The sequence below is a fragment of the Coloeus monedula genome (genome assembly GCF_965178545.1).
Source record: "Coloeus monedula genome assembly, chromosome: 40".
Lineage (NCBI taxonomy): Eukaryota > Metazoa > Chordata > Aves > Passeriformes > Corvidae > Coloeus > Coloeus monedula.
Window position 1 is genome coordinate 470,350 of NC_138820.1, and position 27,795 is coordinate 498,144.

At 56.2% G+C, this 27,795-nt stretch overlaps 1 protein-coding gene across 3 annotated transcripts in view; it reads right to left on the reverse strand.

The window, feature by feature from the left end:
• Positions 1-1,931: 1,931 nt before the first annotated feature.
• The window catches only part of POLR2A (RNA polymerase II subunit A), a 71,876-nt gene continuing 46,012 nt past the window's right edge, over positions 1,932-27,795 (reverse strand). For all 3 annotated transcript variants that reach the window (XM_082300490.1, XM_082300492.1, XM_082300491.1), the window contains 13 exons: positions 26,987-27,158; positions 22,706-22,811; positions 19,969-20,174; positions 16,877-17,101; positions 14,262-14,508; positions 13,217-13,317; positions 13,032-13,136; positions 11,815-11,997; positions 10,020-10,223; positions 8,736-8,922; positions 7,467-7,580; positions 6,831-6,980; positions 1,932-4,655 (listed from right to left, as the gene is read on the reverse strand). In XM_082300490.1, coding sequence (XP_082156616.1) covers positions 3,499-4,655; positions 6,831-6,980; positions 7,467-7,580; positions 8,736-8,922; positions 10,020-10,223; positions 11,815-11,997; positions 13,032-13,136; positions 13,217-13,317; positions 14,262-14,508; positions 16,877-17,101; positions 19,969-20,174; positions 22,706-22,811; positions 26,987-27,158 — 3,157 coding nt within the window. In that variant the 3' untranslated portion in view covers positions 1,932-3,498. The remainder of the gene's footprint in view (positions 4,656-6,830; positions 6,981-7,466; positions 7,581-8,735; positions 8,923-10,019; positions 10,224-11,814; positions 11,998-13,031; positions 13,137-13,216; positions 13,318-14,261; positions 14,509-16,876; positions 17,102-19,968; positions 20,175-22,705; positions 22,812-26,986; positions 27,159-27,795) is intronic.

Genomic DNA, 27,795 nt, shown 5'->3' on the forward strand with positions numbered 1-27,795 from the left:
TTCTCTCACCCCAAGATGTCCCCAACACCCCCTTGGATGTCACCAACTCTCCTGGGTGTCCCCAACCCCTTGAGATGTCCCCAACCTCTGGATCACTTCCTGGTGTGTCCCCAACACTCCCTTGATGTCCCCTCCAATTCTCCTGGGTGTCCTCAAGATGTCCTCAACCTCCTTGGACAATCCCCAGATGTGTCCCCAGCATCCCCCTGCTGTCCCCAACCCCCACCCCCGGCTCACCTGGCCAGGCCCATCTCCCACCCCACCACACCTGGGCAGGTTCATGGGAATAAAACCCCTCAGGGTTCCTCACACAGCTCCAGGTGCATCTTGGCTGTGACCCCAGACGCTGACTCACGTGCCCAGGTACTGACCATGGCCACCACAACCCTGCCGTGGCCACCACAACCCTGCCATGGCCACCATAAAACTTCCAGGGCCACCACAACCCTGCCGTGGCCACCATAAACCTGCCATGGCCACCATAAAAGTTCCATGGCCACCACAACCCCGCCATGGCCACCATAAACCTTCCATGGTCACCATAAACCTGCCATGGTCACCATAAAACTTCCATGGTCACCACAACCCCGCCATGGCCACCATAAACCTTCCATGGTCGCCATAAACCTGCCATGGTCACCACAACCCTGCCATGGCCACCATAAGCCTTCCATGGCCACCATAAACCTGCCATGGCCACCACAAACCTTCCATGGTCACCAAAACCCCGCCATGGCCACCACAACCCTGCCATGGCCACCATAAGCCTTCCATGGCCACCATAAACCTGCCATGGCCACCACAAACCTTCCATGGTCACCACAACCCCGCCATGGCCACCATAAGCCTTCCATGGTCACCACAAACCTTCCATGGTCACCACAACCCCGCCATGGCCACCATAAGCCTTCCATGGCCACCATAAACCTTCCAAGGCCACCACAACCCCACCATGACCACCAGAAATCTTCCATGGCCGCCATGACCCAACCCTGGCCACCATGACCAATCCATGGCCATTGGAACCCTTCTATGAACACCATGACCAATCCATGGCCCACCATGACCCAACCATGGCCACCATGACCAATCCCTGACCACCACACCCCAACTATGGCCACCATGACCCAACCATGGCCACCATGACCCAACCATGGCCCACCATGACCCAACCACGGCCCACCATGACCCAACCATAGCCATCACACCCCAACCATGGCCACCATGACCCAACCACGGCCCACCATGACCCAACCATAGCCATCACACCCCAACCATGGCCACCATGACCCAACCATGGCCATCACACCCCAACCATGGCCACCATGACCCAACCATGGCCACCATGACCCAACCATAGCCATCACACCCCAACCATGGCCACCATGACCCAACCATGGCCACCATGACCAATCCCTGACCGTCACACCCCAACAAAGGGGTTTTGGGGTGTCCCCAAATGAGGGGTTTTTGGGGTGCCCCCAAAGGAGGAGTTCTGGGGTGTCCCCGGGTGTCCCCAAATGATGGGGATTTGGGGTGTCCCCAAATGAGGGGTTTTGGGGTGTCCTCAGGTGTCCCCAAATGAGGTGTTCGGGATGCCCTCAAAGGAGGGGTTTTGGGGTGTCCCCAAATGAGGGGAGTTTTGGGGTGCCCCCAAACAAGGGGGGTTTTGGGGTGTCCCCCCCCCAGACAGAGCCGCAGGTGAAAATCAGTAAAACTTTTATTAATTTCCCCCAAAATTGGAAACTCCCCACAATTCGCTTCCCCTCCCCCCCAAAAAAAACCCAAAAGTGAAAACAGCAAAATAAACAGGGGGGGGGGGGGGGGGAGGGGAGGGGAAAAGGACCCCACCCCCCCCAAAACCCCGACCCCCCAAAACCGCCACCAAAGAGCGCCCCCCACCCCCACCCCAACCCCCCCTCCCCATCCTCATTAACGAACGATCGCCATAAATTACAACACCCCTCCGACCCCCCCACCCAAAATTCGGGGGGAGGGGGTCCCACACCTGCCCCTCCCCCACCCCAACTGGGGGGGAGGGGAGGAAGTTTCACCCCTTAATTTGGGGGTCACCCCAAACTTCAGATTCAGAGCCCAGTTTGGGGATCAACCCCCCAATTTAAAGGTTTCACCCCAAAGTAGGGGTCAACCCCAATTTAGGGGTGAGCCCCACCCAATTTGGGGGTCACCAACTTGGGGGTCAGCCCAGTTTAGGGGTGGCCCCTTGAACTTGAGAGTTCCTTTAATTCAGGGGTCACCCCAAATTTAGGGGTCACCCCAAATTTAGGCATCACCGCCCTTCGGGGTCATCCTCTAATGTAAGGGGCACCTCCCGACCCCATTTGAATTCCGGGGTCACCCCCACATCCTGTAGGGGTTTTTTTGGGGGGGGGGGTGGTGACAACCCCATCCCCAGATCAATTTTGGGGGTCACTCCCGTGGCTTGTGGGGTTTGGGGGAGGGGGGTGACACCCCCAAGCCCATTTTAGTGTGGGGGTTTTGGGGTGACAACAACCCCGTCCCTCTATGCATGGGGGTCACCCCACAACCTGTAGGGAGGGGTTTGGGGGTGACAACGACCCCGACCCCGTTTTGGTTTGGGGGTGACAACCCCGTCACCATCGGAAACTGGGGGTCACCCCCACAACCTGTGGGGGGGGGGTTTGGGGGTGCCAATGACCCCGACCCCACTGGAACTTGGGGGTTTGGGAGGGGGTGACACCCCCGACCCCGCAGCGATGTGGGGTTTTTGGGGGGTGACAACAACCCCATCCCCAAATCCATTCGGGGGTCACCCCCAAGGTCTGGGGGGTTTTTGGGGGGTGAAAACAACCCCAGCCCGAATCCATTTGGGGGTCACCCCCATGGCCTGGGGGGGTTCAGGGGGTGACAACAACCCCGACCCCACATGGATGTGGGGTTTTTGGGGGGTGACAACAACCCTGACCCCATATTGATGTGGGGTTTTTGGGGGGTGACAACAACCCCGAGCCCGAATCCATTCGGGAGTCACCCTCACAGTCTGGGGGGGTTTCAGGGGTGACAACAACCCCAACCCCAATCCCACATCAATGTGGGGGTCACCCCCACGGCCTTGGGGGTTTTTGGGGGGTGACAACAACCCTGATCCCACATCGATGTGGGGTTTTTGGGGGGTGACAACAACCCCGAGCCCGAATCCATTTGGGGGTCACCCCCATGGCCTGGGGGGGTTCAGGGGGTGACAACAACCCTGACCCCACATCGATGTGGGGATTTGGAGGGTGACAACAACCACGACCCCACATCGACGTGGGGGTCACCCCCACGGCCTCAGGGGTTTTTGGGGGGTGACAACGACCCTGACCCCATATTGATGTGGGGGTTTTGGGGGGTGACAACAACCCCGAGCCCGAATCCATTTGGGGTTCGCCCCCAAGGCCTCGGGGGTTTTCGGGGGGTGCCAACAACCCCAACCCCACATCGATGTGGGGGTCACCCCCGCGCTCTGCGGGGGGCTCAGTTGTCGTCGTCGCTGTCGTCGGGGCTGATGGCCGGGCTGGTGAGGCTGTAGGTCGGCGACGTGGGGCTGTAGCCGGGGGACGTGGGGCTGTACGTGGAGCCCTTGGGCGACGTGGGGCTGTAGGTGGGCGAGGTGGGGCTGTACTTGGGCGAGGTGGGGCTGTAGGTGGGCGAGGTGGGGCTGTACTTGGGCGACGTCGGGGTGTAGACGGGCGAGGTGGGGCTGTAGGTGGGCGAGGTGGGGCTGTACTTGGGCGTGGTGGGGCTGTAGGTGGGCGAGGTGGGGCTGTACTTGGGCGAGGTGGGGCTGTACTTGGGCGAGGTGGGGCTGTACTTGGGCGAGGTCGGGGTGTACTCGGGGGAGCTGGGGCTGTAGCTGGGGCTGGTCGGGGTGTACTTGGGGGAGGTGGGGCTGTAACTGGGGCTGCTGGGGCTGTAACTGGGGCTGCTGGGGGTGTAGGTGGGCGACTGCGGGGTGTAGCGGGGGCTGGACGGGGAGTAACTGGGCGAGGTGGGGCTGTAACTGGGTGAGGTGGGGCTGTAACTGGGCGAGGTGGGGCTGTAGTTGGGCGAGGTTGGGGTGTAGTTGGGCGAGGTGGGGCTGTAACTGGGAGAGGTGGGGCTGTAGCTGGGAGAGGTCGGGGTGTAGTTGGGGCTGGTAGGGCTGTAGTTGGGCGAGGTCGGGCTGTAACTGGGCGAGGTCGGGCTGTAACTGGGAGACGTCGGGCTGTAACTGGGAGAGGTCGGGCTGTAACTGGGCGACGTGGGGCTGTAGCTCGGCGAGGTCGGGCTGTAACTGGGAGACGTCGGGCTGTAACTGGGAGACGTCGGGCTGTAACTGGGTGATGTCGGGCTGTAGCTGGGCGACGTCGGGCTGTAACTGGGTGAGGTGGGGCTGTAGCTCGGCGACGTGGGGCTGTAACTGGGCGACGTGGGGCTGTAACTGGGTGAGGTCGGGCTGTAACTGGGCGAGGTCGGGCTGTAACTGGGCGACGTGGGGCTGTAGTTGGGCGACGTGGGGCTGTAGCTCGGCGACGTGGGGCTGTAGCTCGGCGACGTGGGGCTGTAGCTGGGGCTCTGTGGGGTGTAGCCCCCCGGTGACCGCGGCTCGTAGGCGGGGGACGTTGGGCTGTAGCTGGGGGACATGGCCCCACCTGCAGAGAGGGGACGCGGGGGTCAGCGGGCGAGCGGACGGCTGTTCCGGGGTGGGTTGGGGTGTTCTGGGGGTGTTCTGGGGGTGTTGGGAGGCCCTTTGAGGTGGTTTTGGGGTGTTGGGGGGGTCTCGGTGAGGGAGTGTTGGGGTGTTCCGGGATTTGGTGACGGGGTGTTGGGGTGTTGGGGTGTTGTGGGGGTGTTGCAGGATGTTGGTGGGGCTCAGTGTGAGGGTGTTCGGGTGTTCCTTTGAGGGGGTGTTGGGGTGCTGTGGGACCCGGTGAGGGGGTGTTTAGGGGGTTATGGGGCCCCTTTAAGGTGGTGTTGGGGTGTTGTGGAGGTGTTGGGGTGTCACAGGATGTTGGTGGGGCTCAGTGGGGGGATGTTGGGGGTCCCTTTGAGGGGGTGTTGGGGTGCTGTGGGTCCCTTGGAGTGGGCGTTGGGGTGTTGTGGGTCCCTTGGAGTGGGTGCTGGGGTGTTGGGGGTCCCTTTGAGGTGCTTTTCGGGTGTTGTGGGGCTCAGTGAGGAGGCGTTTGGGTGTTGTGGGGCTGTTTTGGGGTGTTCTGTGTGCGTTCAGGATTATTTTGGGGTGTACTCTGTGAGTTCAGGGTTATTTTGGGGGTGTTTTATGGGTTTTGGGGTGTTCTGTGTGCGTTCAGGGTTATGTTTGGGTGTTGTGGGGCTGTTTTGGGGTGTTCTGTGTGCGTTCAGGATTATTTTGGGGTGTACTCTGTGAGTTCAGGGTTATTTTGGGGGTGTTTTATGGGTTTTGGGGTGTTCTGTGTGCGTTCAGGGTTATGTTTGGGTGTTGTGGGGCTGTTTTGGGGTGTTCTGTGTGCGTTTAGGGTTATTTTGGGGTGTTTCAGGGTTATTTTGGGGTGTTCTCTGTGCATTCAGGGCTATTTTGGGGTGTTTCAGGGTGTTTTGGGGTGTTCTCTGTGAGTTCAGGGTTATTTTGGGGGTGTTTTATGGGTTTTGGGGTGTTCTGTGTGCGTTCAGGGTTATTTTGGGGTGTTTTAGGGTGTTTGTTTTAGGGGCTGTTCCAGGGTTGTCTGGGGGTATTTTTTGTTATTTTGGGGTTATTTCAGGGTGTTTTGGGTTATTTTAGATCATTTTATGATATTTTAGGGTGTTTGGGGGTATTTGGGGTTATTTTAGGGTGTTTTGGGTTATTTTAGATCATTTTATGATATTTTAGGGTGGTTTGGGGTATTTGGGATTATTTTAGGGTGATTTGGGTTATTTTATGGTATTTTATGACATTTTAGGGTGTTTTGGGGGTATTTGGGATTATTTTAGGGTGTTTTGGGTTATTTTAGATCATTTTATGATATTTTAGGGTGGTTTGGGGTATTTGGGGTTATTTTAGGGTGTTTTGGGTTATTTTAGATCATTTTATGATATTTTAGGGTGTTTTGGGGGTATTTGGGGTTATTTTAGGGTGTTTTGGGTTATTTTAGATCATTTTATGATATTTTAGGGTGTTTGGGGGTATTTGGGGTTATTTTAGGGTGTTTTCGGTTATTTTAGATTATTTTATGATATTTTAGGGTGTTAGGGGGGTATTTGGGGTTATTTTAGTGTGTTTCAGGTTATCTTAGATCATTTTATGACATTTCAGGGTGTTTGGGGGTATTTGGGATTATTTTAGGGTGTTTTGGGTTATTTTAGATCATTTTATGATATTTTAGGGTGGTTTGGGGTATTTGGGGTTATTTTAGGGTGTTTTGGGTTATTTTAGATCATTTTATGATATTTTAGGGTGTTTTGGGGGTATTTGGGGTTATTTTAGGGTGTTTTGGGTTATTTTAGATCATTTTATGATATTTTAGGGTGTTTGGGGGTATTTGGGGTTATTTTAGGGTGTTTTCGGTTATTTTAGATTATTTTATGATATTTTAGGGTGTTAGGGGGGTATTTGGGGTTATTTTAGTGTGTTTCAGGTTATCTTAGATCATTTTATGACATTTCAGGGTGTTTGGGGGTATTTGGGATTATTTTAGGGTGTTTTGGGTTATTTTAGATCATTTTATGATATTTTAGGGTGGTTTGGGGTATTTGGGGTTATTTTAGGGTGTTTTGGGTTATTTTAGATCATTTTATGATATTTTAGGGTGGTTTGGGGTATTTGGGATTATTTTAGGGATATTTTAGGGTGGTTTTGGGGCTGTACTCACCGGGGGAGGGGATGTAGGGGCTGGAGGGTCCCGGTGACCCCGGGGAACCGGGGGTTGGTGACCAGGCCGGGGAGTAGCCGGGGCTGAAGCCGGACGCGTCCGAGGCGGCGCTGGGGGAGAACCCAGCCCCGCCCGGGGTCATCCCGCTGCCTGTGGGGGGAAAAAAAGGGGGTCAGGGAGACCCCAAATACCATCAGGGACCCCAAAATCAACCCCAAATAGAACCCGGCCCCACCCGGGGTCATCCCGCTGCCTATGGGGGGGGAAAAAAAAAGGGGGTCAGGGGGACCCCAAATACAACCAGGGACCCCAAAATCACCCCCAAACACAGCCAGGGACCCCAAATCACCCCCAAATACAGCCTGGGACAACCCCCCCAGTTCCTCCCCATCATCCCCAAGGACCCCAATTTTATTCCAGGGACCCCCCCAAACGTATCCCAGTCTGCCCCAGTGACCCCAGTTCGCCTCCCAGTGACCCTCAGGCCACCCCAAATCTGTCCCCCCCACCCCCAAGCCATCCCAGTGAGCCCCATTTTACCCCAAACCACCCCCCAAAACCCCTCCACCCCCACAACTGGTTCCCCCCCCCAGTTCCTCCCAGTCTGTCCCAGTCTCTCCCAGTGCCCCAACTCACCCACACTGGGGGACCAGGCGCCGTAGGCGGGGGTGGCCCCCTGGTTCCAGGGGGTCATGGCCGGGGACATCCCCCCCATGGGGCTGGGGGCCGAGCCGAAGAACATCCCGGTGGCTGCAGAGAGAGGGGGGGTCAGGGGGCACCCCAAAAATCTGGGGGGTCCCCAAAAATCTGGGGGAACACCAAAATTTGGGGGACATCAAAATTTGGGGGACACCAAAATTTAGGGGACATCATAATCTCGGGGACATCAAAATTTGGGGGACACCAAAAGCAGGGGGACACCAAAATATGGGGGACACCAAAATATGGGGGACACCAGGTGACCAGGGCTGGGTCTCCAACTCCCAAGGCCACCCAGAACTGGACGATGACCACGAGGACCTTTGGGGTCTTTGTGTCAGTGACCCCAAAATTTGTGGGGACCCCAAAACCTGGGAATGTTCCAGAACCGGATGATGACCATGATGATGGCCTTGGGGGTCTTCGTGTCACCACCTTTGGGGTGTCCCCAGCTCCTCCCTGGTGGGACCCCAACATCTGGTGGACACCAAAATTTGTGGGGACCTCAAAACCTTGGCTGAGTCTCCTCCTCCCAAGGCCACCCACAACTGGACAATGACCACAATGACCTTGGAGGTCTTTGTATCACCACCTTTGGAGTGTCCCCAACTCCTCCCTGGTGGGACCTCAGTGTCCAGGTCCTGAAGGACCCCAACATCTGAGAGGGACCCCAAAATCTGGGAGTACCCCACAACTGGACAATGACCACAATGACCTTGGAGATCTTTGTGTCACCACCCTTGGGGTGTCCTCAACTCTTCCCCTGGTGGGACCTCAGTGTCCAGGTCCTGAGGGACCCCAATATCTGAGATGGACCTCAACATCTGGGGGGACCCCAACATCTGGGTTCTTCCCCATCTTCCTGAGAGGACTCAAGTGACCAGAACTGGACAATGACCAAAATGACCTTGGAGATCTTCGTGTCACCACCACTGGGATGTCCCCAACTCCTCCCTGGTGGGACCTCAGTGTCCAGGTCCTGAAGGACCTCAACATCTGAGAGGGACCCCAAAACCTGGGAGTACCCCACAACTGGACGATGACCACGATGCCCTTGGAGATCTTCGTGTCACCACCCTTGGGGTGTCCCCAACTCTTCCCCCTGTGGAACCCGGCCACCATTCCAAGGACTGTCCCCGTTTTTCCAGGGGTTGTTCCCATTTTTCCAGGGGTTGTCCCCCGTTTTCCAAGGATTTGGGGACTCACGGCCGCCAACGCCGAGGCCGGGCAGGGCGCTGGGGATCTCCATGCCATGCTTGCACTTCTCGGCGTCCAGCAGGAGATCGAAGCAGCCGGTGCCGGCCGGGGCCAGCTGGCCCAGCATGATGTTCTCGGACACGCCCTTCATGGGGTCACTCTCGCCGTGGGCAGCTGCCTCCATCAGGACATCCACCTGGAGAGGCATGGGGACACCCCAAAATCGGCCTTGGAACTCCAAAATTGGCCTTGGAACCTCAAAATCCTTCAAAACCCTCGATATCCTTCAAAATGTCCCCAAATCCTATAAAAAGTCCACGGAATCCCCAATTTCAGCCCCAAAACCCTTTCATGGGGTCACTCTCCTGCTATGGGCAGCTGTGTCCACCTGGAGGGGGATGGGGACATCCCAAAATCGGCCTTGGAACCCCAAAATCAGCCTTGGAACCCCAAAATCCTTCAAAACCCTCGATATCCTTTAAAATGTCCCCAGATCCTATAAAAGGTCCCCAAATCCTATAAAAGGTCCCCAAATCCTATAAAACGTCCACGGAATGCCCAATTTCAGCCCCAAAACCCTTTCATGGGGTCACTCTTGCCATGGGCAGCTGTGTCCACCTGGAGGGGGATGGGGACACCCCAAAATCGGCCTCAACTCCCAAAACTCCTTCCTGAATCCCAAATGCTCCAAAACTCCCCCAAATCCCCATTCCCACTCCCAAAACCCCTCACCCTTCCCACCCCCCTCAATTCCCACCCCCAGACTCCAATTCCCACCCCCATTCCCACCCCCAAAACCCCAATTCCCATCTTCATTCCCCAACTCCCACCCCCATTTCCCAATTCCCACCCCATCCCCCCCCACCCCCAAAACCTCTCTCCCACCCCCATTTCCCAACTCCCACCCCATTCCCACCCCCAAAACCTCTCTCCCATCCCCATTTCCCCATCCCCACCTCAATTCCCACCCCCAAACCCCAATTCCCATCCACATTCCCCAACTCCCACCCCAACTCCCACCCCCATTTCCCAATTCCCACCCCATTCCCACCCCCATTCCCCAACTCCCACCCCCATTTCCCAATTCCCACCCCATTCCCCCCCAAAAAATCCCAATTCCCACCTCAATTCCCACCCCATTCCCCAACTCCCACCCCATTCCCCAACTCCCACCCCATCCCCCAACTCCCACCCCAATTCCCAACTCCCACCCCAATTCCCACCCCATTCCCCAACTCCCACCCCAATTCCCACCCCATTCCCCAACTCCCACCCCAATTCCCGTTCCCGCACCGTCTCCTCGAAGGAGCACTTCATGAGGGGCCCGGTGTCCTGGCGGTTGACGCCGTGCCGGGTGATGGCCATCAGGTGGCCGCGCGAGGTCATGGTGTCGCACAGCAGCGCCAGGTGCCGGTAGTTGACGTAGGAGCCGTCGAAGGAGATGACGTGGTAGAGCTCCCGCTCCAGCGCCTTCCGCACCGCCTCGATGCCCAGCACCTGCGGGGAGCGGGATTTGGGATCGTCCCAGGGGCGTTGGGAATGGCCAAAGTGTAGCCAAGGGGTTGGGAATGGCTAAAATGCAGCCAAGGGGAATGGCCAAAATCCAGGGGTTGGGAATGGCCAAAATCCATCCAAGAGGATTGGCCAAAATCCAGGGGTTGGGAATGGCCAAAATCCATCCAAGGGGAATGGTCAAAATGCAGCCAAGGGGAATGGCCAAAATCCAGGGGTTGGGAATGGCCAAAATCCATCCAAGAGGATTGGCCAAAATCCATCCAAGGGGAATGGCCAAAATCCAGGGGTTGGGAATGGCCAAAATCCATCCAAGGGGAATGGTCAAAATGCAGGGGTTGGGAATGGCCAAAATCCAGGGGTTGGGAATGGCCAAAATCCAGGGGTTGGGAATGGCCAAAATGCAGCCAAGGGGAATTTGGGATCGTCTGAGGGGTGTTGGGAACGTCCAAAATGCAGCCAAGGGGTTGGGAATGGCCCAAAATCCATCCAAGGGGAATTTGGGATTGTCCGAGGGGGTTGGGAATGGCCAAAATCCAGCCAGGGGTTGGGGATCCCAACAACCCAATCTTAACCCCTCCAGGTGTCCTCACTGTGAAGATCTCCACCATGAGGACCCAGATGTTCCTCAAACCCCACCCCAGATGTGTCCCTCACCCCCCAGCTGTCTCACAGTGAAGATCTCCATGATGAGGACCCGGATGTTCCTCAAACCCCACCCCAGATGTCCATCATCCCCCAGCAGATTCACGGTGAAGATCTCCATGATGAGGACCCAGATGTTCCTCAAACCCCACCCCAGATGTCCCCAGCCCAGCAGACTCACGATGAAGATCTCCATGATGAGGACCCAGACATCCCTCAAACCCCACCCCAGATGTGTCCCTGTCCCCTGGGTGTCCCCAGCCCAGGTGTCTCACGGTGAAGATCTCCATGATGAGGACCCAGATGTTCCTCAAACCCCACCCCAGATGTCCATCATCCCCCAGCAGACTCACGGTGAAGATCTCCATGATGAGGACCCAGATGTTCCTCAAACCCCACCCCAGATGTCCCCAGCCCCCAGGAGACTCACGGTGAAGATCTCCACGATGTCGTTGGAGGTCGTGTGCACGGGGTCCAGGAGGACCCAGATCTTCCTCAAACCCCACCCCAGATGTCCCCAGCCCAGCAGACTCACGATGAAGATCTCCATGATGAGGACCCAGACATCCCTCAAACCCCACCCCAGATGTGTCCCTGTCCCCTGGGTGTCCCCAGCCCAGGTGTCTCACGGTGAAGATCTCCATGATGAGGACCCGGATGTTCCTCAAACCCCACCCCAGATGTCCCCAGCCCAGCAGACTCACGATGAAGATCTCCATGATGAGGACCCAGATGTTCCTCAAACCCCACCCCAGATGTCCCTAGCCCAGCAGACTCACGGTGAAGATCTCCATGATGAGGACCCAGATGTTCCTCAAACCCCACCCCAGATGTCCCCAGCCCAGGTGTCTCACAGTGAAGATCTCCATGATGAGGACCCAGATGTTCCTCAAACCCCACCCCAGATGTCCCCAGCCCCCAGGAGACTCACGGTGAAGATCTCCACGATGTCGTTGGAGGTCGTGCGCACGGGGTCCACGTCCTTCTCGCTCAGCACCCGCATGAGGCTGACGCCGTCGGTCTCCAGGATCCACTCCTGGAGAGCCTTGAACTCGCCGTCCTCGGTGATGATGATCTTCTTCTTGTTGTCCGTCTGCGGCAGGTGCATGTACACCTGGCCAGGGAGGGGACAGAGGTCACCTGCGGGTCACCAGGAGGTCCCCACCGGTGTTCAGGAGCTTCTAAAGGTCTCTTGGAACCTCCTAAAAGTCTCCATGGAGAGCTCCTGATGCTCCTCAAGAACCACCTGGAGATCTGGAACTCCCCCAGAGCATCTGGTGGGAGCCAAAGACCTTCTCAGGTGTCACCAGGAGGTCACCACAGGTGTCCTGGGATTCACAAAGTTCTCTTGGAACCTCCTAGAAGTCTCCATGAAGAGCTCCAGATGTTCCTCAAGATCCACCTGGAGACCTGGAACCCCCCCCAGAGCACCTGGTGGGACCCAAGGACCTTCTCAGGTGTCACCCCCAAAAGCTCCTCAGATACCCTCAAACCTCACCCAGGTCACCCCAAACCCCTTCCAGGACCCCCAAAAGCTCCTCAGATGCCTTCAAAGTTCCACCAGGACTCCCAAAAGCTCCTCAGATGCCTTCAAACCTCACCCATGGGCCCCCACAGGTGTTCAGGAGCTTCTAAAGGTCTCTTGGAACCTCTCAAAGGTCTCCATGAAGAGCTCCAGATGCTCCTCAAAATCCACCTGGAGATGTGGAACCCTCCCCAGAGCACCTGGTGGGACCCAAGCACCTTCTCAGGTGTCACCAGGAGGTCACCACAGGTGTCCTGGGGCTCCCAAAGGTCTCCATGAAGAGCTCCAGGTGCTCCTCAAGATCTACCTGGAGATCTGGCACCCCCCCAGAGCACCTGGTGGGAGCCAAGGACCTTCTCAGGTGTCACCAGAGGTGTCCTGGGACTCAGAAAGGTCTCCATGGAGAGCTCCTGATGCTCCTCAAGATCCACCTGGAGATCTGGAACCCCCCCAGAGCACGTGGTAGGACCCAAGCACCTTCTCAAACACCCAAAGGTGTCACCGCAGGTCTCCTGAACTTCCTCAAGGTCACCATGGACCTTTCTCCAGGTGTCCCTGGGGACCTCCCAGCCTCTCATGGAGCCCCTCCAGGTGTCCTCCAAACCCCCCTGAGATGTCCCCACCTTGCTGATCTGCTCGATGCCCTGCAGGGTCATGTCCGTCAGCATGTTGGACTCGATGCAGCGCAAGAAGACGTCGTCGTCCATCTTGTCCACCACCTCCTCCTCCTGGGGGTGGCAGCAGAGGACAGGTGACCACTTCAGGTCACCCCAGGTGTCCCCTGAGGTGTCCTCAGGTCCCCACCCACCTCCTGCATCTTGTTCTCGTCGCTGTTCATGATGCGGATGCGCAGCACCAACTTCTCGGCGTTGTCGTCGTTGAAGATGCAGTTGAGGTCGTCGCCGAAGCCTGGACAGGACATGAGGTGGGGGCAAGGTCACCTCCAGAGTCACGGCACCCAAAGGACCCTCGGGGTCAGCTGGGAAGCCACAAAGATCCACCAGGATCAAGCAGGAGCTCTCAAAAGGTTCTTAGATGCCTTCAAGGCTTGCACAGGAGCCTCCAAAACCATCTCCAGGAGCCCCCCAAAAGCTCCTCAGATGCCTTCAAAGCTCACCCAGGACGCCCAAAAGCTCCTCAGATGCCTTCAAAGCTCACCCAGGACGCCCAAAAGCTCCTCAGATGCTCTCAAACCTCACCCAGGGCCCCTCAAAAGCTCCTCAGATGCTCTCAAACCTCACCCACGTCACCCCAAACCCTCTCCAGGACCCATCAAAAGCTCCTCAAACCCCCTCCAGAACTCCCCAAGCCTCCTCCAGACTCACCCAGGACCCTCCAAAAGCTCCTCAGATGCCTTCAAACCTCACCTAGGTCATCCCAAACCATCTCCATGACCCCCAAAAGCTCCTCAAACCCCCTCCAGACTCACCCAGGACCCCCCAAAAGCTCCTCAGATACCCTCAAACCTCACGCAGGTCACCTCAAACCCCTTCCAGGAGCCCCCAAAAGCTCCTCAGATGCCTTCAAAGCTCACCCAGGGCCCTCCAAAACCATCCAGGCTCACCCAGGACCCACCAAAAGCTCCTCAGATGCCCTCAAAGCTCACCTAGGTAACCCCAAACCTCCTCCAGGACCCCCAAAAGTTCCTTAGATGCCTTCAAACCTCACCCAGGGCCCACCAAAAGCTCCTCAGATCCCCTCAAACCTCATCCAGGTCACCCCAAACGCTCTCCAGGATGCCCAAAAACTCCTCAAACCCTCTCCAAACTCCTTCCAGGAGCCTCAAACCCTTTCCAAGACCCTCAAACCCCCTCCGAAAGCCCCCCAAGACCCCTCTCCTCCAGCCCACCCACCGGCGTTGATCTTCTCGGCGATCTGCTCCATGGTGAGCTTGCGGTCGGTCATGTGCTTGCGGTCGAGCTCGACGCGGAGCAGCCAGGGCGAGATGCGGCTGACGTCGAAATCGGGCATCTCGTAGTAAACGTTCACCCACTCCTGGTCCTCGGCCACCACCGTGCTCTGAGGGTTGGGGTCGTAGTAGATGGCCGTGTTGGCCGTCACCTTGCGCAGCGTGGTGTGCTCCAGGCGGCACAGGATGTCCTGGGGGGACACGGGGACACGGTGAGTTCCAGGTGGTCTGGGATGTTCTGGGGACATGGAGAACATGGAGAGCTCCAGGTGGGCAGTGAGGGACCATGGAGAACATGGAGAGCTCCAGGTGGTCCAGGAGTTCTGGGGACATGGAGAACATGGAGAGCTCCAGGTGGTCAGTGAGGGACCATGGAGAACATGGTCCAGGTGGTCCAGGATGTCCTAAGGGGACATGGAGAACATGGAGAACATGGAGAGCTCCAGGTGGCCCAGGATGTCCTGGGGGGCCACGGGGACACGGTGAGTTCCAGGTGGCCCAGGATGTTCTGGGGACATGAAGAGCTCCAGGTGGCCCAGGATGTCCTCTGGGGACACGGGGACATGGAGAACATGGAGAGCTCCAAGTGGCCCAGGATGTTCTGGGGAAATGGAGAACATGGAGAGCTTCAGGTGGCCCAGGATGTCCTGGGGGGACACTGGGGAAATGGAGAGCTCCAGGTGGTCCAGGATGCCCTCTGGGGACAGTGAGGGACCATGGAGAACATGGAAAGCTCCAGGTGGTCAGGGATGTCCTAGGGGAACATGGGGAACATGGAGAACATGGAGAGCTCCAAGTGGGCCAGGACGTCCTAGGGGGACATGGAGAACATGGAGAGCTTCAGGTGACCCAGGATGTTCTGGGGGGACACGGGGACATGGTGAGTTCCAGGTGGTCTGGGATGTTCTGGGGACATGGAGAACATGGAGAGCTTCAGGTGGCCCAGGATGTCCTGGGGGGACACGGGGACACGGTGAGTTCCAGGTGGCCCAGGATGTTCTGGGGACATGAAGAGCTCCAGGTGGCCCAGGATGTCCTCTGGGGACACGGGGACATGGAGAACATGGAGAGCTCCAAGTGGCCCAGGATGTTCTGGGGAAATGGAGAACATGGAGAGCTCCAGGTGGTCCAGGATGTCCTGGGGGGACACTGGGGAAATGGAGAGCTCCAGGTGGTCCAGGATGCCCTCTGGGGACAGTGAGGGACCATGGAGAACATGGAAAGTTCCAGGTGGTCAGGGATGTCCTAGGGGAACATGGAGAACATGGAGAGCTCCAGGTGGGCAGTGAGGGACCATGGAGAACATGGAAAGCTCCAGGTAGTCCAGGAGTTCTGGGGACATGGAGAACACGGAGAGCTCCAGGTGGTCAGTGAGGGACCATGGAGAACATGGAGAGCTCCAGGTGGCCCAGGATGTCCTGGGGGGACATGGGGACATGGTGAGTTCCAGGTGGCCCAGGATATCCTGGGGACATGGAGAGCTCCAGATGGTCAGGGATGTCCTCTGGGGACACGGGGACATGGAGAACATGGAAAGCTTCAGGTGGCCCAGGATGTTCTGGGGACATGAAGAACATGGAGAGCTCCAGGTGGCCCAGGGATGTCCTAGGGGGACAGTGAGGGACCATGGAGAACATGGAAAGCTCCAGGTGGTCCAGGACGTTCTGGGGACATGGAGAACATGGAGAGCTCCAGGTGGTCCAGGATGTTCTGGGGGAACAGTGAGGGACCATGGAGAACATGGAGAGCTCCAGGTGGTCCAGGATGTTCTGGGGACATGGAGAACATGGAGAGCTTCAGGTGGTCCAGGATCTCCTGGGGGGACACAGGGACAGTGAGGGACCATGGAGAACATGGAGAGCTCCAGGTGGTCAGGGATGTTCTGGGGGGACACAGGGACAGTGAGGGGACACTGGGGACACGGGGACAGTGAGGGACCATGGAGAACATGGTGAGCTTCAGGTGGCCCAGGAGGTCCTGGGGGGACACAGAGACAGTGAGGGGACACAGGGACATGGGGACAGTGAGGGGACATGGAGAACATGGAGAGCTCCAGGTGGTCCAGGATGTCCTGGGGGGACACTGGGGACATGGAGAGCTCCAGGTGGTCCAGGATGTCCTGGGGGGACAGTGAGGGACCATGGAGAACATGGAGAGCTCCAGGTGATCCAGGATGTCCTGGGGACATGGAGAACATGGAGAGCTTCAGGTGGTCCAGGATGTCCTGGGGGGACACTGGGGACACGGGGACAGTCAGGGGACATGGAGAACATAGAGAGCTCCAGGATGTCCTGGGGGGACATGGAGAACATGGAGAGCTTCAGGTGGTCCAGGATGTCCTGGGTGGACAACGGGGACAATCAGGGGACAGCGAGTGGCCAAGGGGACCTGCAGGACCCGGCGAACGTCGTGTGCTCCCAGACCACGGGGCCACCACGGAGCTGTGAGGACACAAAACCCACAAGGCCACCACCAGACCACCCCACACCACCACGACCCCCCAGAATCCCAAGTCCTCCCTGTCCCCAAGGTGTCCCCAAGGTGTCCCCAAGGTGCCACCTTGGCGCGCTCGGCGTCGCGGGCGCTCTGGCCCAGCAGGAACACGGTGAGCGACGGCGTCTTGGGCTTCTTGGAGATGTTGATGAGCTCCTTGAGGCGGGGGACACCCAACGTGACGTTCTTGGCCGACACCCCGGCGTAGTGGAAGGTGTTGAGGGTCATCTGAGTGGCCGGCTCGCCCAAGGACTGAGCGGCCAGAGCGCCCACCATCTCGCCAGGGTGGGCCTGAGGGGGACAAGGACACCGAAATGTCCCAAATCGGGTCATAAAACTCCAAATCCGACCTCAAAATCCTCCAAATCTGGGTCTAAAACCTCAGATCTGACCCCAAAGTTCTCCTTCGGTTGGAGATGAAGCCCCCTTAGATGTGGCTTCAAAGGTATTGTTGGTGTGGAAGCCAAACAGATGCCAATCTGGGCCTAAAAAGCTCAGATTTGACCCCAAATTGTCGGCCTGGGGTGGGGCTATGGGGACAGGGACACCGCAATGTTCCAGGTCTGACCCCAAAAGCGTCCCTGAGGTGGAGTCAAAGCCCCCTCAGATGTGGCTTCAAAAGAATCATCGGTGTGGAAACCAAAAATGATCCCAGTTTGGTCCTAAAAGCTCAGATCTGAACCCAAACGGCCCCAAAACCCCAAATCCTGACCCCAAACCCCCAGAAATGACCCCAAAACCACAAATACTGACCCCAAACCCCCAAATACTGACCCCAAACACCCCAAATCCTGACCCCAAAACCCCCAAATCCACCCCAAACTCCCCAGGAGTGACCCCAAAGCCCGTTCTCACAATGGCCTGGCTGAACTTGGACTCGATCTCGCCCAGCAGCCCATCCAAGGCACCTCCACATCTGACCCCAAACAGCCCCAAAACCCCAAATATCAACCCCAAACACCCCCAAATCCACCCCAAACCTCCCAAAAGTGACCCCAAACCCCGTTCTCACGATGGCCTGGTTGAACTTGGACTCGATCTCGCCCAGCAGCCCATCCAAGGCACCTCCAGATCTGACCCCAAACAGCCCCAAAACCCCAAATACCGACCCCAAACCCCCAAAAGTGACCCCAAAACCCCAAATACTGACTCCAAACCCCAAATACTGACCCCAAACACCCCCAAATCCCCCAATAATGGCCCCAAACCCCTTCTCACAATGGCCTGGTTGAACTTGGACTTGATCTCGCCCAGCAGCCCATCCAAGGCACCTCCACATCTGACCCCAAATCCTGACCCCAAACCCCAAATCCTGACCCCAAACACCCCCAAACCCCCCAAAAGTGACCCCAAACCCCTTCTCACAATGGCCTGGTTGAACTTGGACTCGATCTCGCCCAGCAGCCCATCCAAGGCACCTCCAGATCTGACCCCAAACAGCCCCAAAACCCCAAATCCTGGCCCCAAAACCCCCAGAAATGACCCCAAACACCCCAAATACCGACCCCAAACCCCCAAAAGTGACCCCAAAACCACAAATCCTGACTCCAAAACCCCAAATACTGACCCCAAACACCCCCAAATCCCCCAATAATGACCCCAAACCCCTTCTCACAATGGCCTGGTTGAACTTGGACTCGATCTCGCCCAGCAGCCCATCCAAGGCACCTCCAGATCTGACCCCAAACCCCAAATCCTGACCCCAAACACCCCCAAATCCACCCCAAAAGTGACCCCAAACCCCGTTCTCACAATGGCCTGGTTGAACTTGGACTTGATCTCGCCCAGCAGCCCATCCAAGGCACCTCCACATCTGACCCCAAACAGCCCCAAAACCCCAAGTATCAACCCCAAACACCCCCAAATCCACCCCAAACCTCCCAAAAGTGACCCCAAAGCCCGTTCTCACGATGGCCTGGTTGAACTTGGACTCGATCTCGCCCAGCAGCCCATCCAAGGCACCTCCACATCTGACCCCAAATCCTGACCCCATACCCCAAATCCTGACCCCCAAACCCCCAGAAATGACCCCAAACACCCCAAATACTGACTCCAAACCCCAAATATCGACCCCAAACACCCCCAAATCCACCCCAAAAGTGACCCCAAACCCCGTTCTCACGATGGCCTGGTTGAACTTGGACTTGATCTCGCCCAGCAGCCCATCCAAGGCACCTCCAGATCTGACCCCAAACCCCAAATCCTGACCCCAAACACCCCCAAATCCACCCCAAAAGTGACCCCAAACCCCGTTCTCACAATGGCCTGGTTGAACTTGGACTTGATCTCGCCCAGCAGCCCATCCAAGGCACCTCCACATCTGACCCCAAACAGCCCCAAAACCCCAAATCCTGGCCCCAAAACCCCCAGAAATGACCCCAAACACCCCAAATACCGACCCCAAACCCCCAAAAGTGACCCCAAAAACCACAAATACTGACTCCAAACCCCAAATACTGACCCCAAACACCCCCAAATCCCCCAATAATGACCCCAAACCCCTTCTCACAATGGCCTGGTTGAACTTGGACTCGATCTCGCCCAGCAGCCCATCCAAGGCACCTCCACATCTGACCCCAAATCCTGACCCCAAACCCCAAATCCTGACCCCAAACACCCCAAAAGTGACCCCAAACCCCGTTCTCACGATGGCCTGGTTGAACTTGGACTCAGTTTCCCCCAAAAACCAATCCAAGGCACCTCCAGATCTGACCCCAAACAGCCCCAAACCCCTAAATACTGACCCCAAACCCCCAGAAATGACCCCAAAACCACAAATACTGACCCCAAACACCCCCAAATCCACCCCAAATTCCCCAATCACGACCCCAAACCCCGTTCTCACAATGGCCTGGTTGAACTTGGACTCGATCTCGCCCAGCAGCCCATCCAAGGCACCTCCAGATCTGACCCCAAACAGCCCCAAAACCTCAAATATCGACCCCAAACACCCCCAAATCCACCCCAAACCCCCCAAAAGTGACCCCAAAGCCCGTTCTCACGATGGCCTGGTTGAACTTGGACTCGATCTCGCCCAGCAGCCCATCCAAGGCACCTCCACATCTGACCCCAAACAGCCCCAAAACCCCAAATATCGACCCCAAACACCCCCAAATCCACCCCAAACCTCCCAAAAGTGACCCCAAACCCCTTCTCACAATGGCCTGGTTGAACTTGGACTCGATCTCGCCCAGCAGCCAGTCGAAGGCCTCCCCGCTGAGGCGGAACTCCTCGACCATGCGGCGGCTGCAGAGGGTGGAGCGCAGGTGGATGTTGAAGAGCAGCGTCGCGTTCTCCTGCGCCTGCCGGCTCAGAGGGTCCTCCCCGTTCACGATCACCAGCTTGCGGCTCAGCTCCTTCACCCCTGAGGGGACAGCGGGGTCAAGAGTGGGCATGGGGATCTGCAGGATCTTCCTGGGGTCAATCAGATCCCACAGAACCTTCCTGGAGTCAACCAGGACCTCCAGAACCTTCCTGGGGTCAACCAGGATCCACAGAACCTTCCTGGGGTCAACCAGATCCCACAGAACCTTCCTGGGGTCAACCAGGATCCAAAGAACCTTCCTGGGGTCAATCAGGACCCACAGAACCTTCCTGGGGTCAATCAGAACCCACAGAACCTTCCTGGGGTCAACCAGGACTTCCAGAACCTTCCTGAGATCAACCAGGATCCACAGAACTTTCTTGAAGGATCCCAAACCCATCTCATGTTCCTGAGGGACTCAAGGACCTCCAGAACTTTTCTGAGGTCAACCACGACCTCCAGAACCTTCCTGGGGTCAATCAGGACCCACAGAACCTTCCTGGGGTCAATCAGAACCCACAGAACCTTCCTTGGGTCAACCAGGACTTCCAGAACCTTCCTGAGATCAACCAGGATCCACAGAACCTTCTTGAAGGATCCCAAACCCATCTCATGTTCCTGAGGGACTCAAGGACCTCCAGAACTTTTCTGAGGTCAACCACGACCTCCAGAACCTTCCTGGGGTCAACCAGATCCCACAGAACCTTCCTGGGGTCAACCAGGACCCACAGAACCTTCCTGGGGTCAACCAGGATCCAAAGAACCTTCCTGAGATCAACCAGGATCCACAGAACCTTCTTAAAGGACCCCAAACCCATCTCATGTTCCTGAGGGACTCAAGGACCTCCAGAACTTTTCTGAGGTCAACCAGGACCTCCAGAACCTTCCTGGGGTCAACCAGGACCTCCAGAACCTTCCTGGGGTCAACCAGGATCTCCAGAACCTTCCTGGGGTCAACCAGGATCCACAGAACCTTCCCGGGGTCAACCAGGACCTCCAGAACCTTCCCGGGGTCAACCAGGATCTCCAGAACCTTCCTGAAGGACCCCAAACCCATCTCAGCTTCCTGAGGTCCTCAAGAACCTCCAGAACCTTCCTGAAGGACCCCAAACCCATCAGAGCTTCCTGAGGAACTCAAGAACCTCCAGAACCTTCTTGGAGAGTTTAAGTACCTCCAGAACCTTCCTGGGCAACTCAAGGACCTTCCTGAGGGACTCCAAGCCCATCTCAGCTTCCTGAGGTCCTCAAGGACCTCCAGAACCTTCCTGAGCAACCCCAAACCCACCAGAGCTTCCTGAGGGACCCCACGAACCTCCAGAACCTTCCTGAGGGAGCCCAAATATCCCTCAGAACTTTCTTGGAGGTCCTCCAAGTCCCCCAGGGCTTTCTTGAGGTCCAAGCACCTCCAGAACCTTCCTGAGGGTCCTCAAAACCTTCCTGGTGCCCTCAAGTCCCACCAGAACCTTCTTGGGAGATCAAAGAGGTCCCAAATCCCACCAGAACCTTCTTGGGAGATCAAAGGGGTCCCAGAACCTCCTCGGGGGATCAAAGAAGTCCCAAATCCCACCAGAACCTTCTTGGGGATCAAAGGGGTCCCAAATCCCTCCAGAACCTTCTCAGGAGGTCAAAGGGGTCCCAGAACCTCCTCGGGGGATCAAAGAAGTCCCAAATCCCACCAGAACCTTCTCAGAAGGTCAAAGGGGTCCCAAATCCCACCAGAACCTTCTTGGGGATCAAAGGGGTCCCAAATCCCACCAGAACCTTCTTGGGGATCAAAGGGGTCCCAAATCCCCCCAGAACCTTCTCAGGAGGTCAAAGGGGTCCCAAATCCCCCCAGAACCTTCTCAGGAGGTCAAAGGGGTCCCAGAACCTCCTCGGGGGATCAAAGAAGTCCCAAATCCCACCAGAACCTTCTCAGAAGGTCAAAGGGGTCCCAAATCCCTCCAGAACCTTCTTGGGAAGTCAGAGGTCCCAAATCCCCTCAGAACCTTCTTGGGGATCAAAGGGGTCCCAAATCCCCCCAAGAACCTCCTCGGGGGATCAAAGAGGTGCCAAATCCCCCCAGAACCTTCTCAGGAGGTCAAAGGGGTCCCAAATCCCTCCAGAACCTTCTTGGGGATCAAAGGGGTCCCAAATCCCCCCAGAACCTTCTTGAGAGGTCACTGGAGACCCCAAATCCCCCCAGAACCTTCTTGGGAAGTCAAAGAGGTCCCAAATCCCCCCAGAACCTTCTCAGGAGGTCAAAGAAGTCCCAAATCCCCCCAGAATCTTCTTGAGAGGTCACTGGAGACCCAAAATCCCCCCAGAACCTTCTCAGGAGGTCAAAGGGGTCCCAAATCCCTCCAGAACCTTCTTGGGAAGTCAGAGGTCCCAAATCCCCTCAGAACCTTCTTAGGGGATCACTGGAGACCCCAAATCCCCCTGGGACCACCCCAAGCAGCCTCAGCCCCTTTTTTTGAGGACCGTGACGGGTCCAAGTCTCCTCCCCCACCCCAAAACTTCTCCAAAAATTTCCAAATCGGGCCCAAATTCCTCCCATCGGGGTTCAGGGACCACCCCACAGTCGGATTTTGGGGTTCCCCCCCACTCACCCTCGACCACCTTGACGGGGTGCAGGTCCGAGGGCAGCCGGGAGTTGATGTGGAAAATCTTCTGGGCGTTCCAGATCATGCGGAGCAGGTTACAGGGGAGCACCACCTGGAGGGGGCAGGAGCCCGGGAGCGGCGGGAAACGGTCAAATTTGGGGGGCAGAACCCCAAAAATGGGGGGTAGTGGTCAAAAATGGGGGGTAGTGGTCAAAATTTGGGGGGCAGTGGTCAAAATTTGGGGGGCAGTGGTCAAAAATGGGGGGTAGTGGTCAAAATCTGGGGGGCAGAACCCCAAAAATTGAGGGGTCAGTGGTCAAAGTATGGGGGGTAGTGGTCAAAAATGGGGGGCAGTGGTCAAAAATGGGGGGCAGTGGTCAAAATTTGGGGGGTAGTGGTCAAAATTTGGGGGGTAGTGGTCAAAATTTGGGGGTCAGTGGTCAAAAATGGGGGGGCAGTGGTCAAAATTTGGGGGGTAGTGGTCAAAAATGGGGGTCAGTGGTCAAAATTTGGGGGGTAGTGGTCAAAATTTGGGGGGTGGTGGTCAAAAATGGGGGGCAGTGGTCAAAAATGGGGGGGTAGTGGCCAAAAATGGGGGGGTCAGTGGTCAAAATTTGGGGGTTAGTGGTCAAAATTTGGGGGGTCAGTGGTCAAAAATGGGGGGTCAGTGGTCAAAAATTTGGGGTAGTGGTCAAAAATGGGGGGCAGTGGTCAAAATTTGGGGGTAGTGGTCAAAAATGGGGGGGTCAGTGGTCAAAAATGGGGGTAGTGGTCAAAATTTGGGGGGTCAGTGGTCAAAAATGGGGGGCAGTGGTCAAAAATGGGGGGGCAGTGGTCAAAAATTGGGGGTCAGTAGTCAAAATTTGGGGGGTCAGTGGTCAAAACTTGGGGGGTAGTGGTCAAAAATGGGGGGGGCAGTGGTCAAAATTTGGGGGGTGGTGGTCAAAATTTGGGGGGTCAGTGGTCAAAATTTGGGGGTAGTGGTCAAAAATGGGGGGCAGTGTTCAAAAATGGGGGGCAGTGGTCAAAATTTGGGGGGTCAGCGGTCAAAATTTTGGGGGATGTGGTCAAAAATGGGGGGCAGTGGTCAAAAATGGGGGGGTCAGTGGTCAAAATTTGGGGGGTCAGTGGTCAAAATTTGGGGGTTAGTGGTCAAAATTGGGGGGGCAGTGGTCAAAAATGGGGGGGCAGTGGTCAAAAATTGGGGGGTAGTGGTCAAAAATGGGGGGGCAGTGGTCAAAATTTGGGGGGCAGTGGTCAAAAATGGGGGGCAGTGGTCAAAATTTGGGGGGTAGTGGTCAAAAATGGGGGGTCAGTGGTCAAAATTTGGGGGTTAGTGGTCAAAAATGGGGGGCGGTGGTCAAAAATGGGGGGGCAGTGGTCAAAATTGGGGGGGCAGTGGTCAAAATTGGGGGGCAGTGGTCAAAAATGGGGGGGTAGTGGCCACAAATGGGGGGGTAGTGGCCAAAATTTGGGGGGCAGTGGTCAAAATTTGGGGGGTCAGTGGTCAAAATTTGGGGGGTCAGTGGTCAAAATTTGGGGGTAGTGGTCAAAATTTGGGGGTCAGTGGTCAAAATTTGGGGGTAGTGGTCAAAAATGGGGGGCAGTGGTCAAAAATGGGGGGGTCAGTGGTCAAAAATGGGGGGTAGTGGTCAAAAATGGGGGGGGCAGTGGTCAAAAATGGGGGGGCAGTGGTCAAAATTTGGGGGGTCAGTGGTCAAAAAAAGGGGGGTCAGAACCCCAAAACTGGGGGTCAGTGGCCAAAATTTGGGGATCAATGGTCAAAATTTGGGGGGCAGTGGTCAAAAATGGGGGGTCAGTGGCCAAAATTTGGGGCTCAGAGCCCAAAAATGGGGGGTGAGCACCCCAGAAAACGCCAGCGGAATTTTGGGGTGTCCCAGTTGGGGTTTGGCTCGTCCCAGTTGGGGTTTTGGGGTGTCCCAGGTGGATTTTGGGCTATTTTGGGATGAATTTGGGGGTTTTTGGGGTGGATTTGGGGGTTTTTGGGCTGAATTGGGGGGTTTGGGGCTGAATTTGGGGGGTTTTGGGGCTGAATTTGGGGGGTTTTGGGCTGAATTGGGGGGTTTTGGGCTGAATTGGGGGGTTTTTGGACTATTTAGGGTTGAATTTGGGGGTTGGGGGGATGTATTTGGTGGTTTTTGCGATATTTAGGGTTGAATTTGGGGGTGTTTGGGCTGAATTTGGGGGGTTTTGGGCTGAATTTGGGGGTTTTTGGGCTGAATTGGGGGGTTTTGGGGCTGAATTGGGGGGTTTTGGGGCTGAATTGGGGGGTTTTTGGGCTGAATTGGGGGGTTTTGGGGCTGAATTGGGGGGTTTTGGGCTGAATTGGGGGGTTTTGGGGCTGAATTGGGGGGTTTTGGGGCTGAATTGGGGGGTTTTGGGGCTGGATTTGGGGGTTTTTGGGCTGGATTTGGGGGTTTTTGGGCTGGATTTGGGGGTTTTGGGGTTGAATTTGGGGGGTTTGGGGCTGAATTTGGGGGGTTTGGGGCTGAATTTGGGGGGTTTTGGGGCTGAATTTGGGGGTTTTGGGGCTGAATTTGGGGGGTTTTGGGGCTGAATTTGGGGGGTTTTTGGGCTATTTAGGGTTGAATTTGGGGGTTTGGGGGATGAATTTGGTGGTTTTTGGGATATTTAGGGTTGAATTTGGGGGTTTTTGGGGTGGATTTGGGGGTTTTGGGCTGAATTTGGGGGGTTTTGGGCTGAATTTGGGGGTTTTGGGCTGAATTTGGGGGTTTTGGGGCTGAATTTGGGGGGTTTTGGGCTGAATTTGGGGGGTTTTGGGGCTGAATTTGGGGGTTTTTGGGCTGAATTGGGGGGTTTTTGGGCTGAATTGGGGAGTTTTGGGGCTGAATTTGGGGGGTTTTGGGCTGAATTTGGGGGGTTTTGGGGCTGATTTTGTGGGTTTTTGGGCTGAATTTGGGGGTTTGGGGCTGAATTTGGGGGTTTTGGGGCTGAATTTGGGGGTTTTGGGGCTCTTTAGGGTTGAATTTGGGGGTTTGGGGGATGAATTTGGTGGGTTTTGAGATATTTAGGGTTGAATTTGGGGGTGTTTGGGCTGAATTGGGGGGTTTTTGGGCTGAATTGGGGGGTTTTGGGGCTGAATTTGGGGGGTTTTGGGGCTGAATTTGGGGGGTTTTTGGGTTGAATTTGGGGTTTTTTGGGATATTTAGGGTTGAATTTGGGGGTGTTTGGGCTGAATTTGGGGGTTTTGGGGCTGAATTTGGGGGTTTTGGGGCTGAATTTGGGGGGTTTTTGGGCTGAATTTGGGGGGTTTTGGGCTGAATTGGGGGGTTTTGGGGCTGAATTTGGGGGTTTTGGGCTGAATTGGGGGGTTTTTGGGCTGAATTGAGGGGTTTTTGGGCTGAATTGAGGGGTTTTTGGGCTGAATTGGGGGGTTTTGGGCTGAATTTGGGGGGTTTTGGGCTGATTTTGTGGGTTTTTGGGCTGAATTTGGGGGTTTGGGGCTGAATTTGGGGGTTTGGGGCTGAATTTGGGGGTTTTGGGGCTATTTAGGGTTGAATTTGGGGGTTTGGGGGATGAATTTGGTGGTTTTTGGGATATTTAGGGTTGAATTTGGGGGTGTTTGGGCTGAATTTGGGGGTTTTTGGGCTGAATTTGGGGGGTTTTGGGCTGAATTTGGGGGGTTTTGGGGCTGAATTTGGGGGGTTTTTGGGTTGAATTTGGGGTTTTTTGGGATATTTAGGGTTGAATTTGGGGGTGTTTGGGCTGAATTGGGGGGTTTTGGGCTGAATTTGGGGGGTTTTGGGGCTGAATTTGGGGGTTTTTGGGCTGAATTGGGGGGTTTTTGGGTTGAATTGGGGGGGTTTTGGGCTGAATTGGGGGGGTTTTGGGGCTGAATTGGGGGGGTTTTGGGGCTGAATTGGGGGGGTTTTGGGCTATTTAGGGTTGAATTTGGGGGTTGGGGGGATGTATTTGGTGGTTTTTGGGATATTTAGGGTTGAATTTGGGGGTGTTTGGGCTGAATTGGGGGGTTTTTGGGCTGAATTGGGGGGTTTTTGGGCTGAATTGGGGGGTTTGGGGCTGAATTTGGGGGGTTTGGGGCTGAATTTGGGGGGTTTTGGGGCTGAATTTGGGGGTTTTGGGGCTGAATTGGGGGGTTTTTGGGCTGAATTGGGGGGTTTTGGGGCTGAATTGGGGGGTTTTGGGGCTGAATTGGGGGGTTTTTGGGCTGATTTTGGGGGTTTTGGGGCTGAATTGGGGGTTTTGGGGCTATTTAGGGATGAATTTGGGGCTTTTGGGGCGCACCTTGCTGTCGCCGGTGGGGAAGATGACGCGCAGCACCTCCCGGTCCTCGCGCATGCGCTCGAACTCGCGCTCCAGCTCGTTCTGGATGTGGGCGTTGGACAGGATGTCCTTGACCAGCTCCTCCTGCAGCGTTCGCCGCAGCGCCCGCTCGTTGGTGTAGTCGAACTTGAACCTGCGGGGGACCGAGATGGCTCAAGGGACCCCAAAATGTCCCCAAATCTTGGGAGGAGACGTTTGAGACCCCAAAATGTCCCCAAATCTTGGGAGGAGACGTTTGAGACCCCAAAATGTCCCCAAATCTTGGGAGGAGATGTTTGAGACCCCAAAGTGTCCCCAAATCTTGGGAGGAGATGTTTGAGACCCCAAAATGTCCCCAACTCTTGGGGGGAGACGTTTGAGACCCCAAAGGGACCCCAAATCTTGGGAGGAGATGTTTGAGACCCCAAAATGTCCCCAACTCTTGGGAGGAGATGTTTGAGACCCCAAAATGTCCCCAACTCCCATTTGAAGACCCCAAAATGTCCCCAAATCCTGGGAGGAGACGTTTGAGACCCCAAAGTGTCCCCAACTCCCATTTGAAGACCCCAAGATGTCCCCAAATCCTAGGAGGAGACGTTTGAGACCCCAAAATGTCCCCAAATCTTGGGAGGAGACGTTTGAGACCCCAAAATGTCCCCAAATCTTGGGAGGAGATGTTTGAGACCCCAAAATGTCCCCAACTCTTGGGGGGAGACGTTTGAGACCCCAAAGGGACCCCAAATCTTGGGAGGAGATGTTTGAGACCCCAAAATGTCCCCAAATCCTGGGAG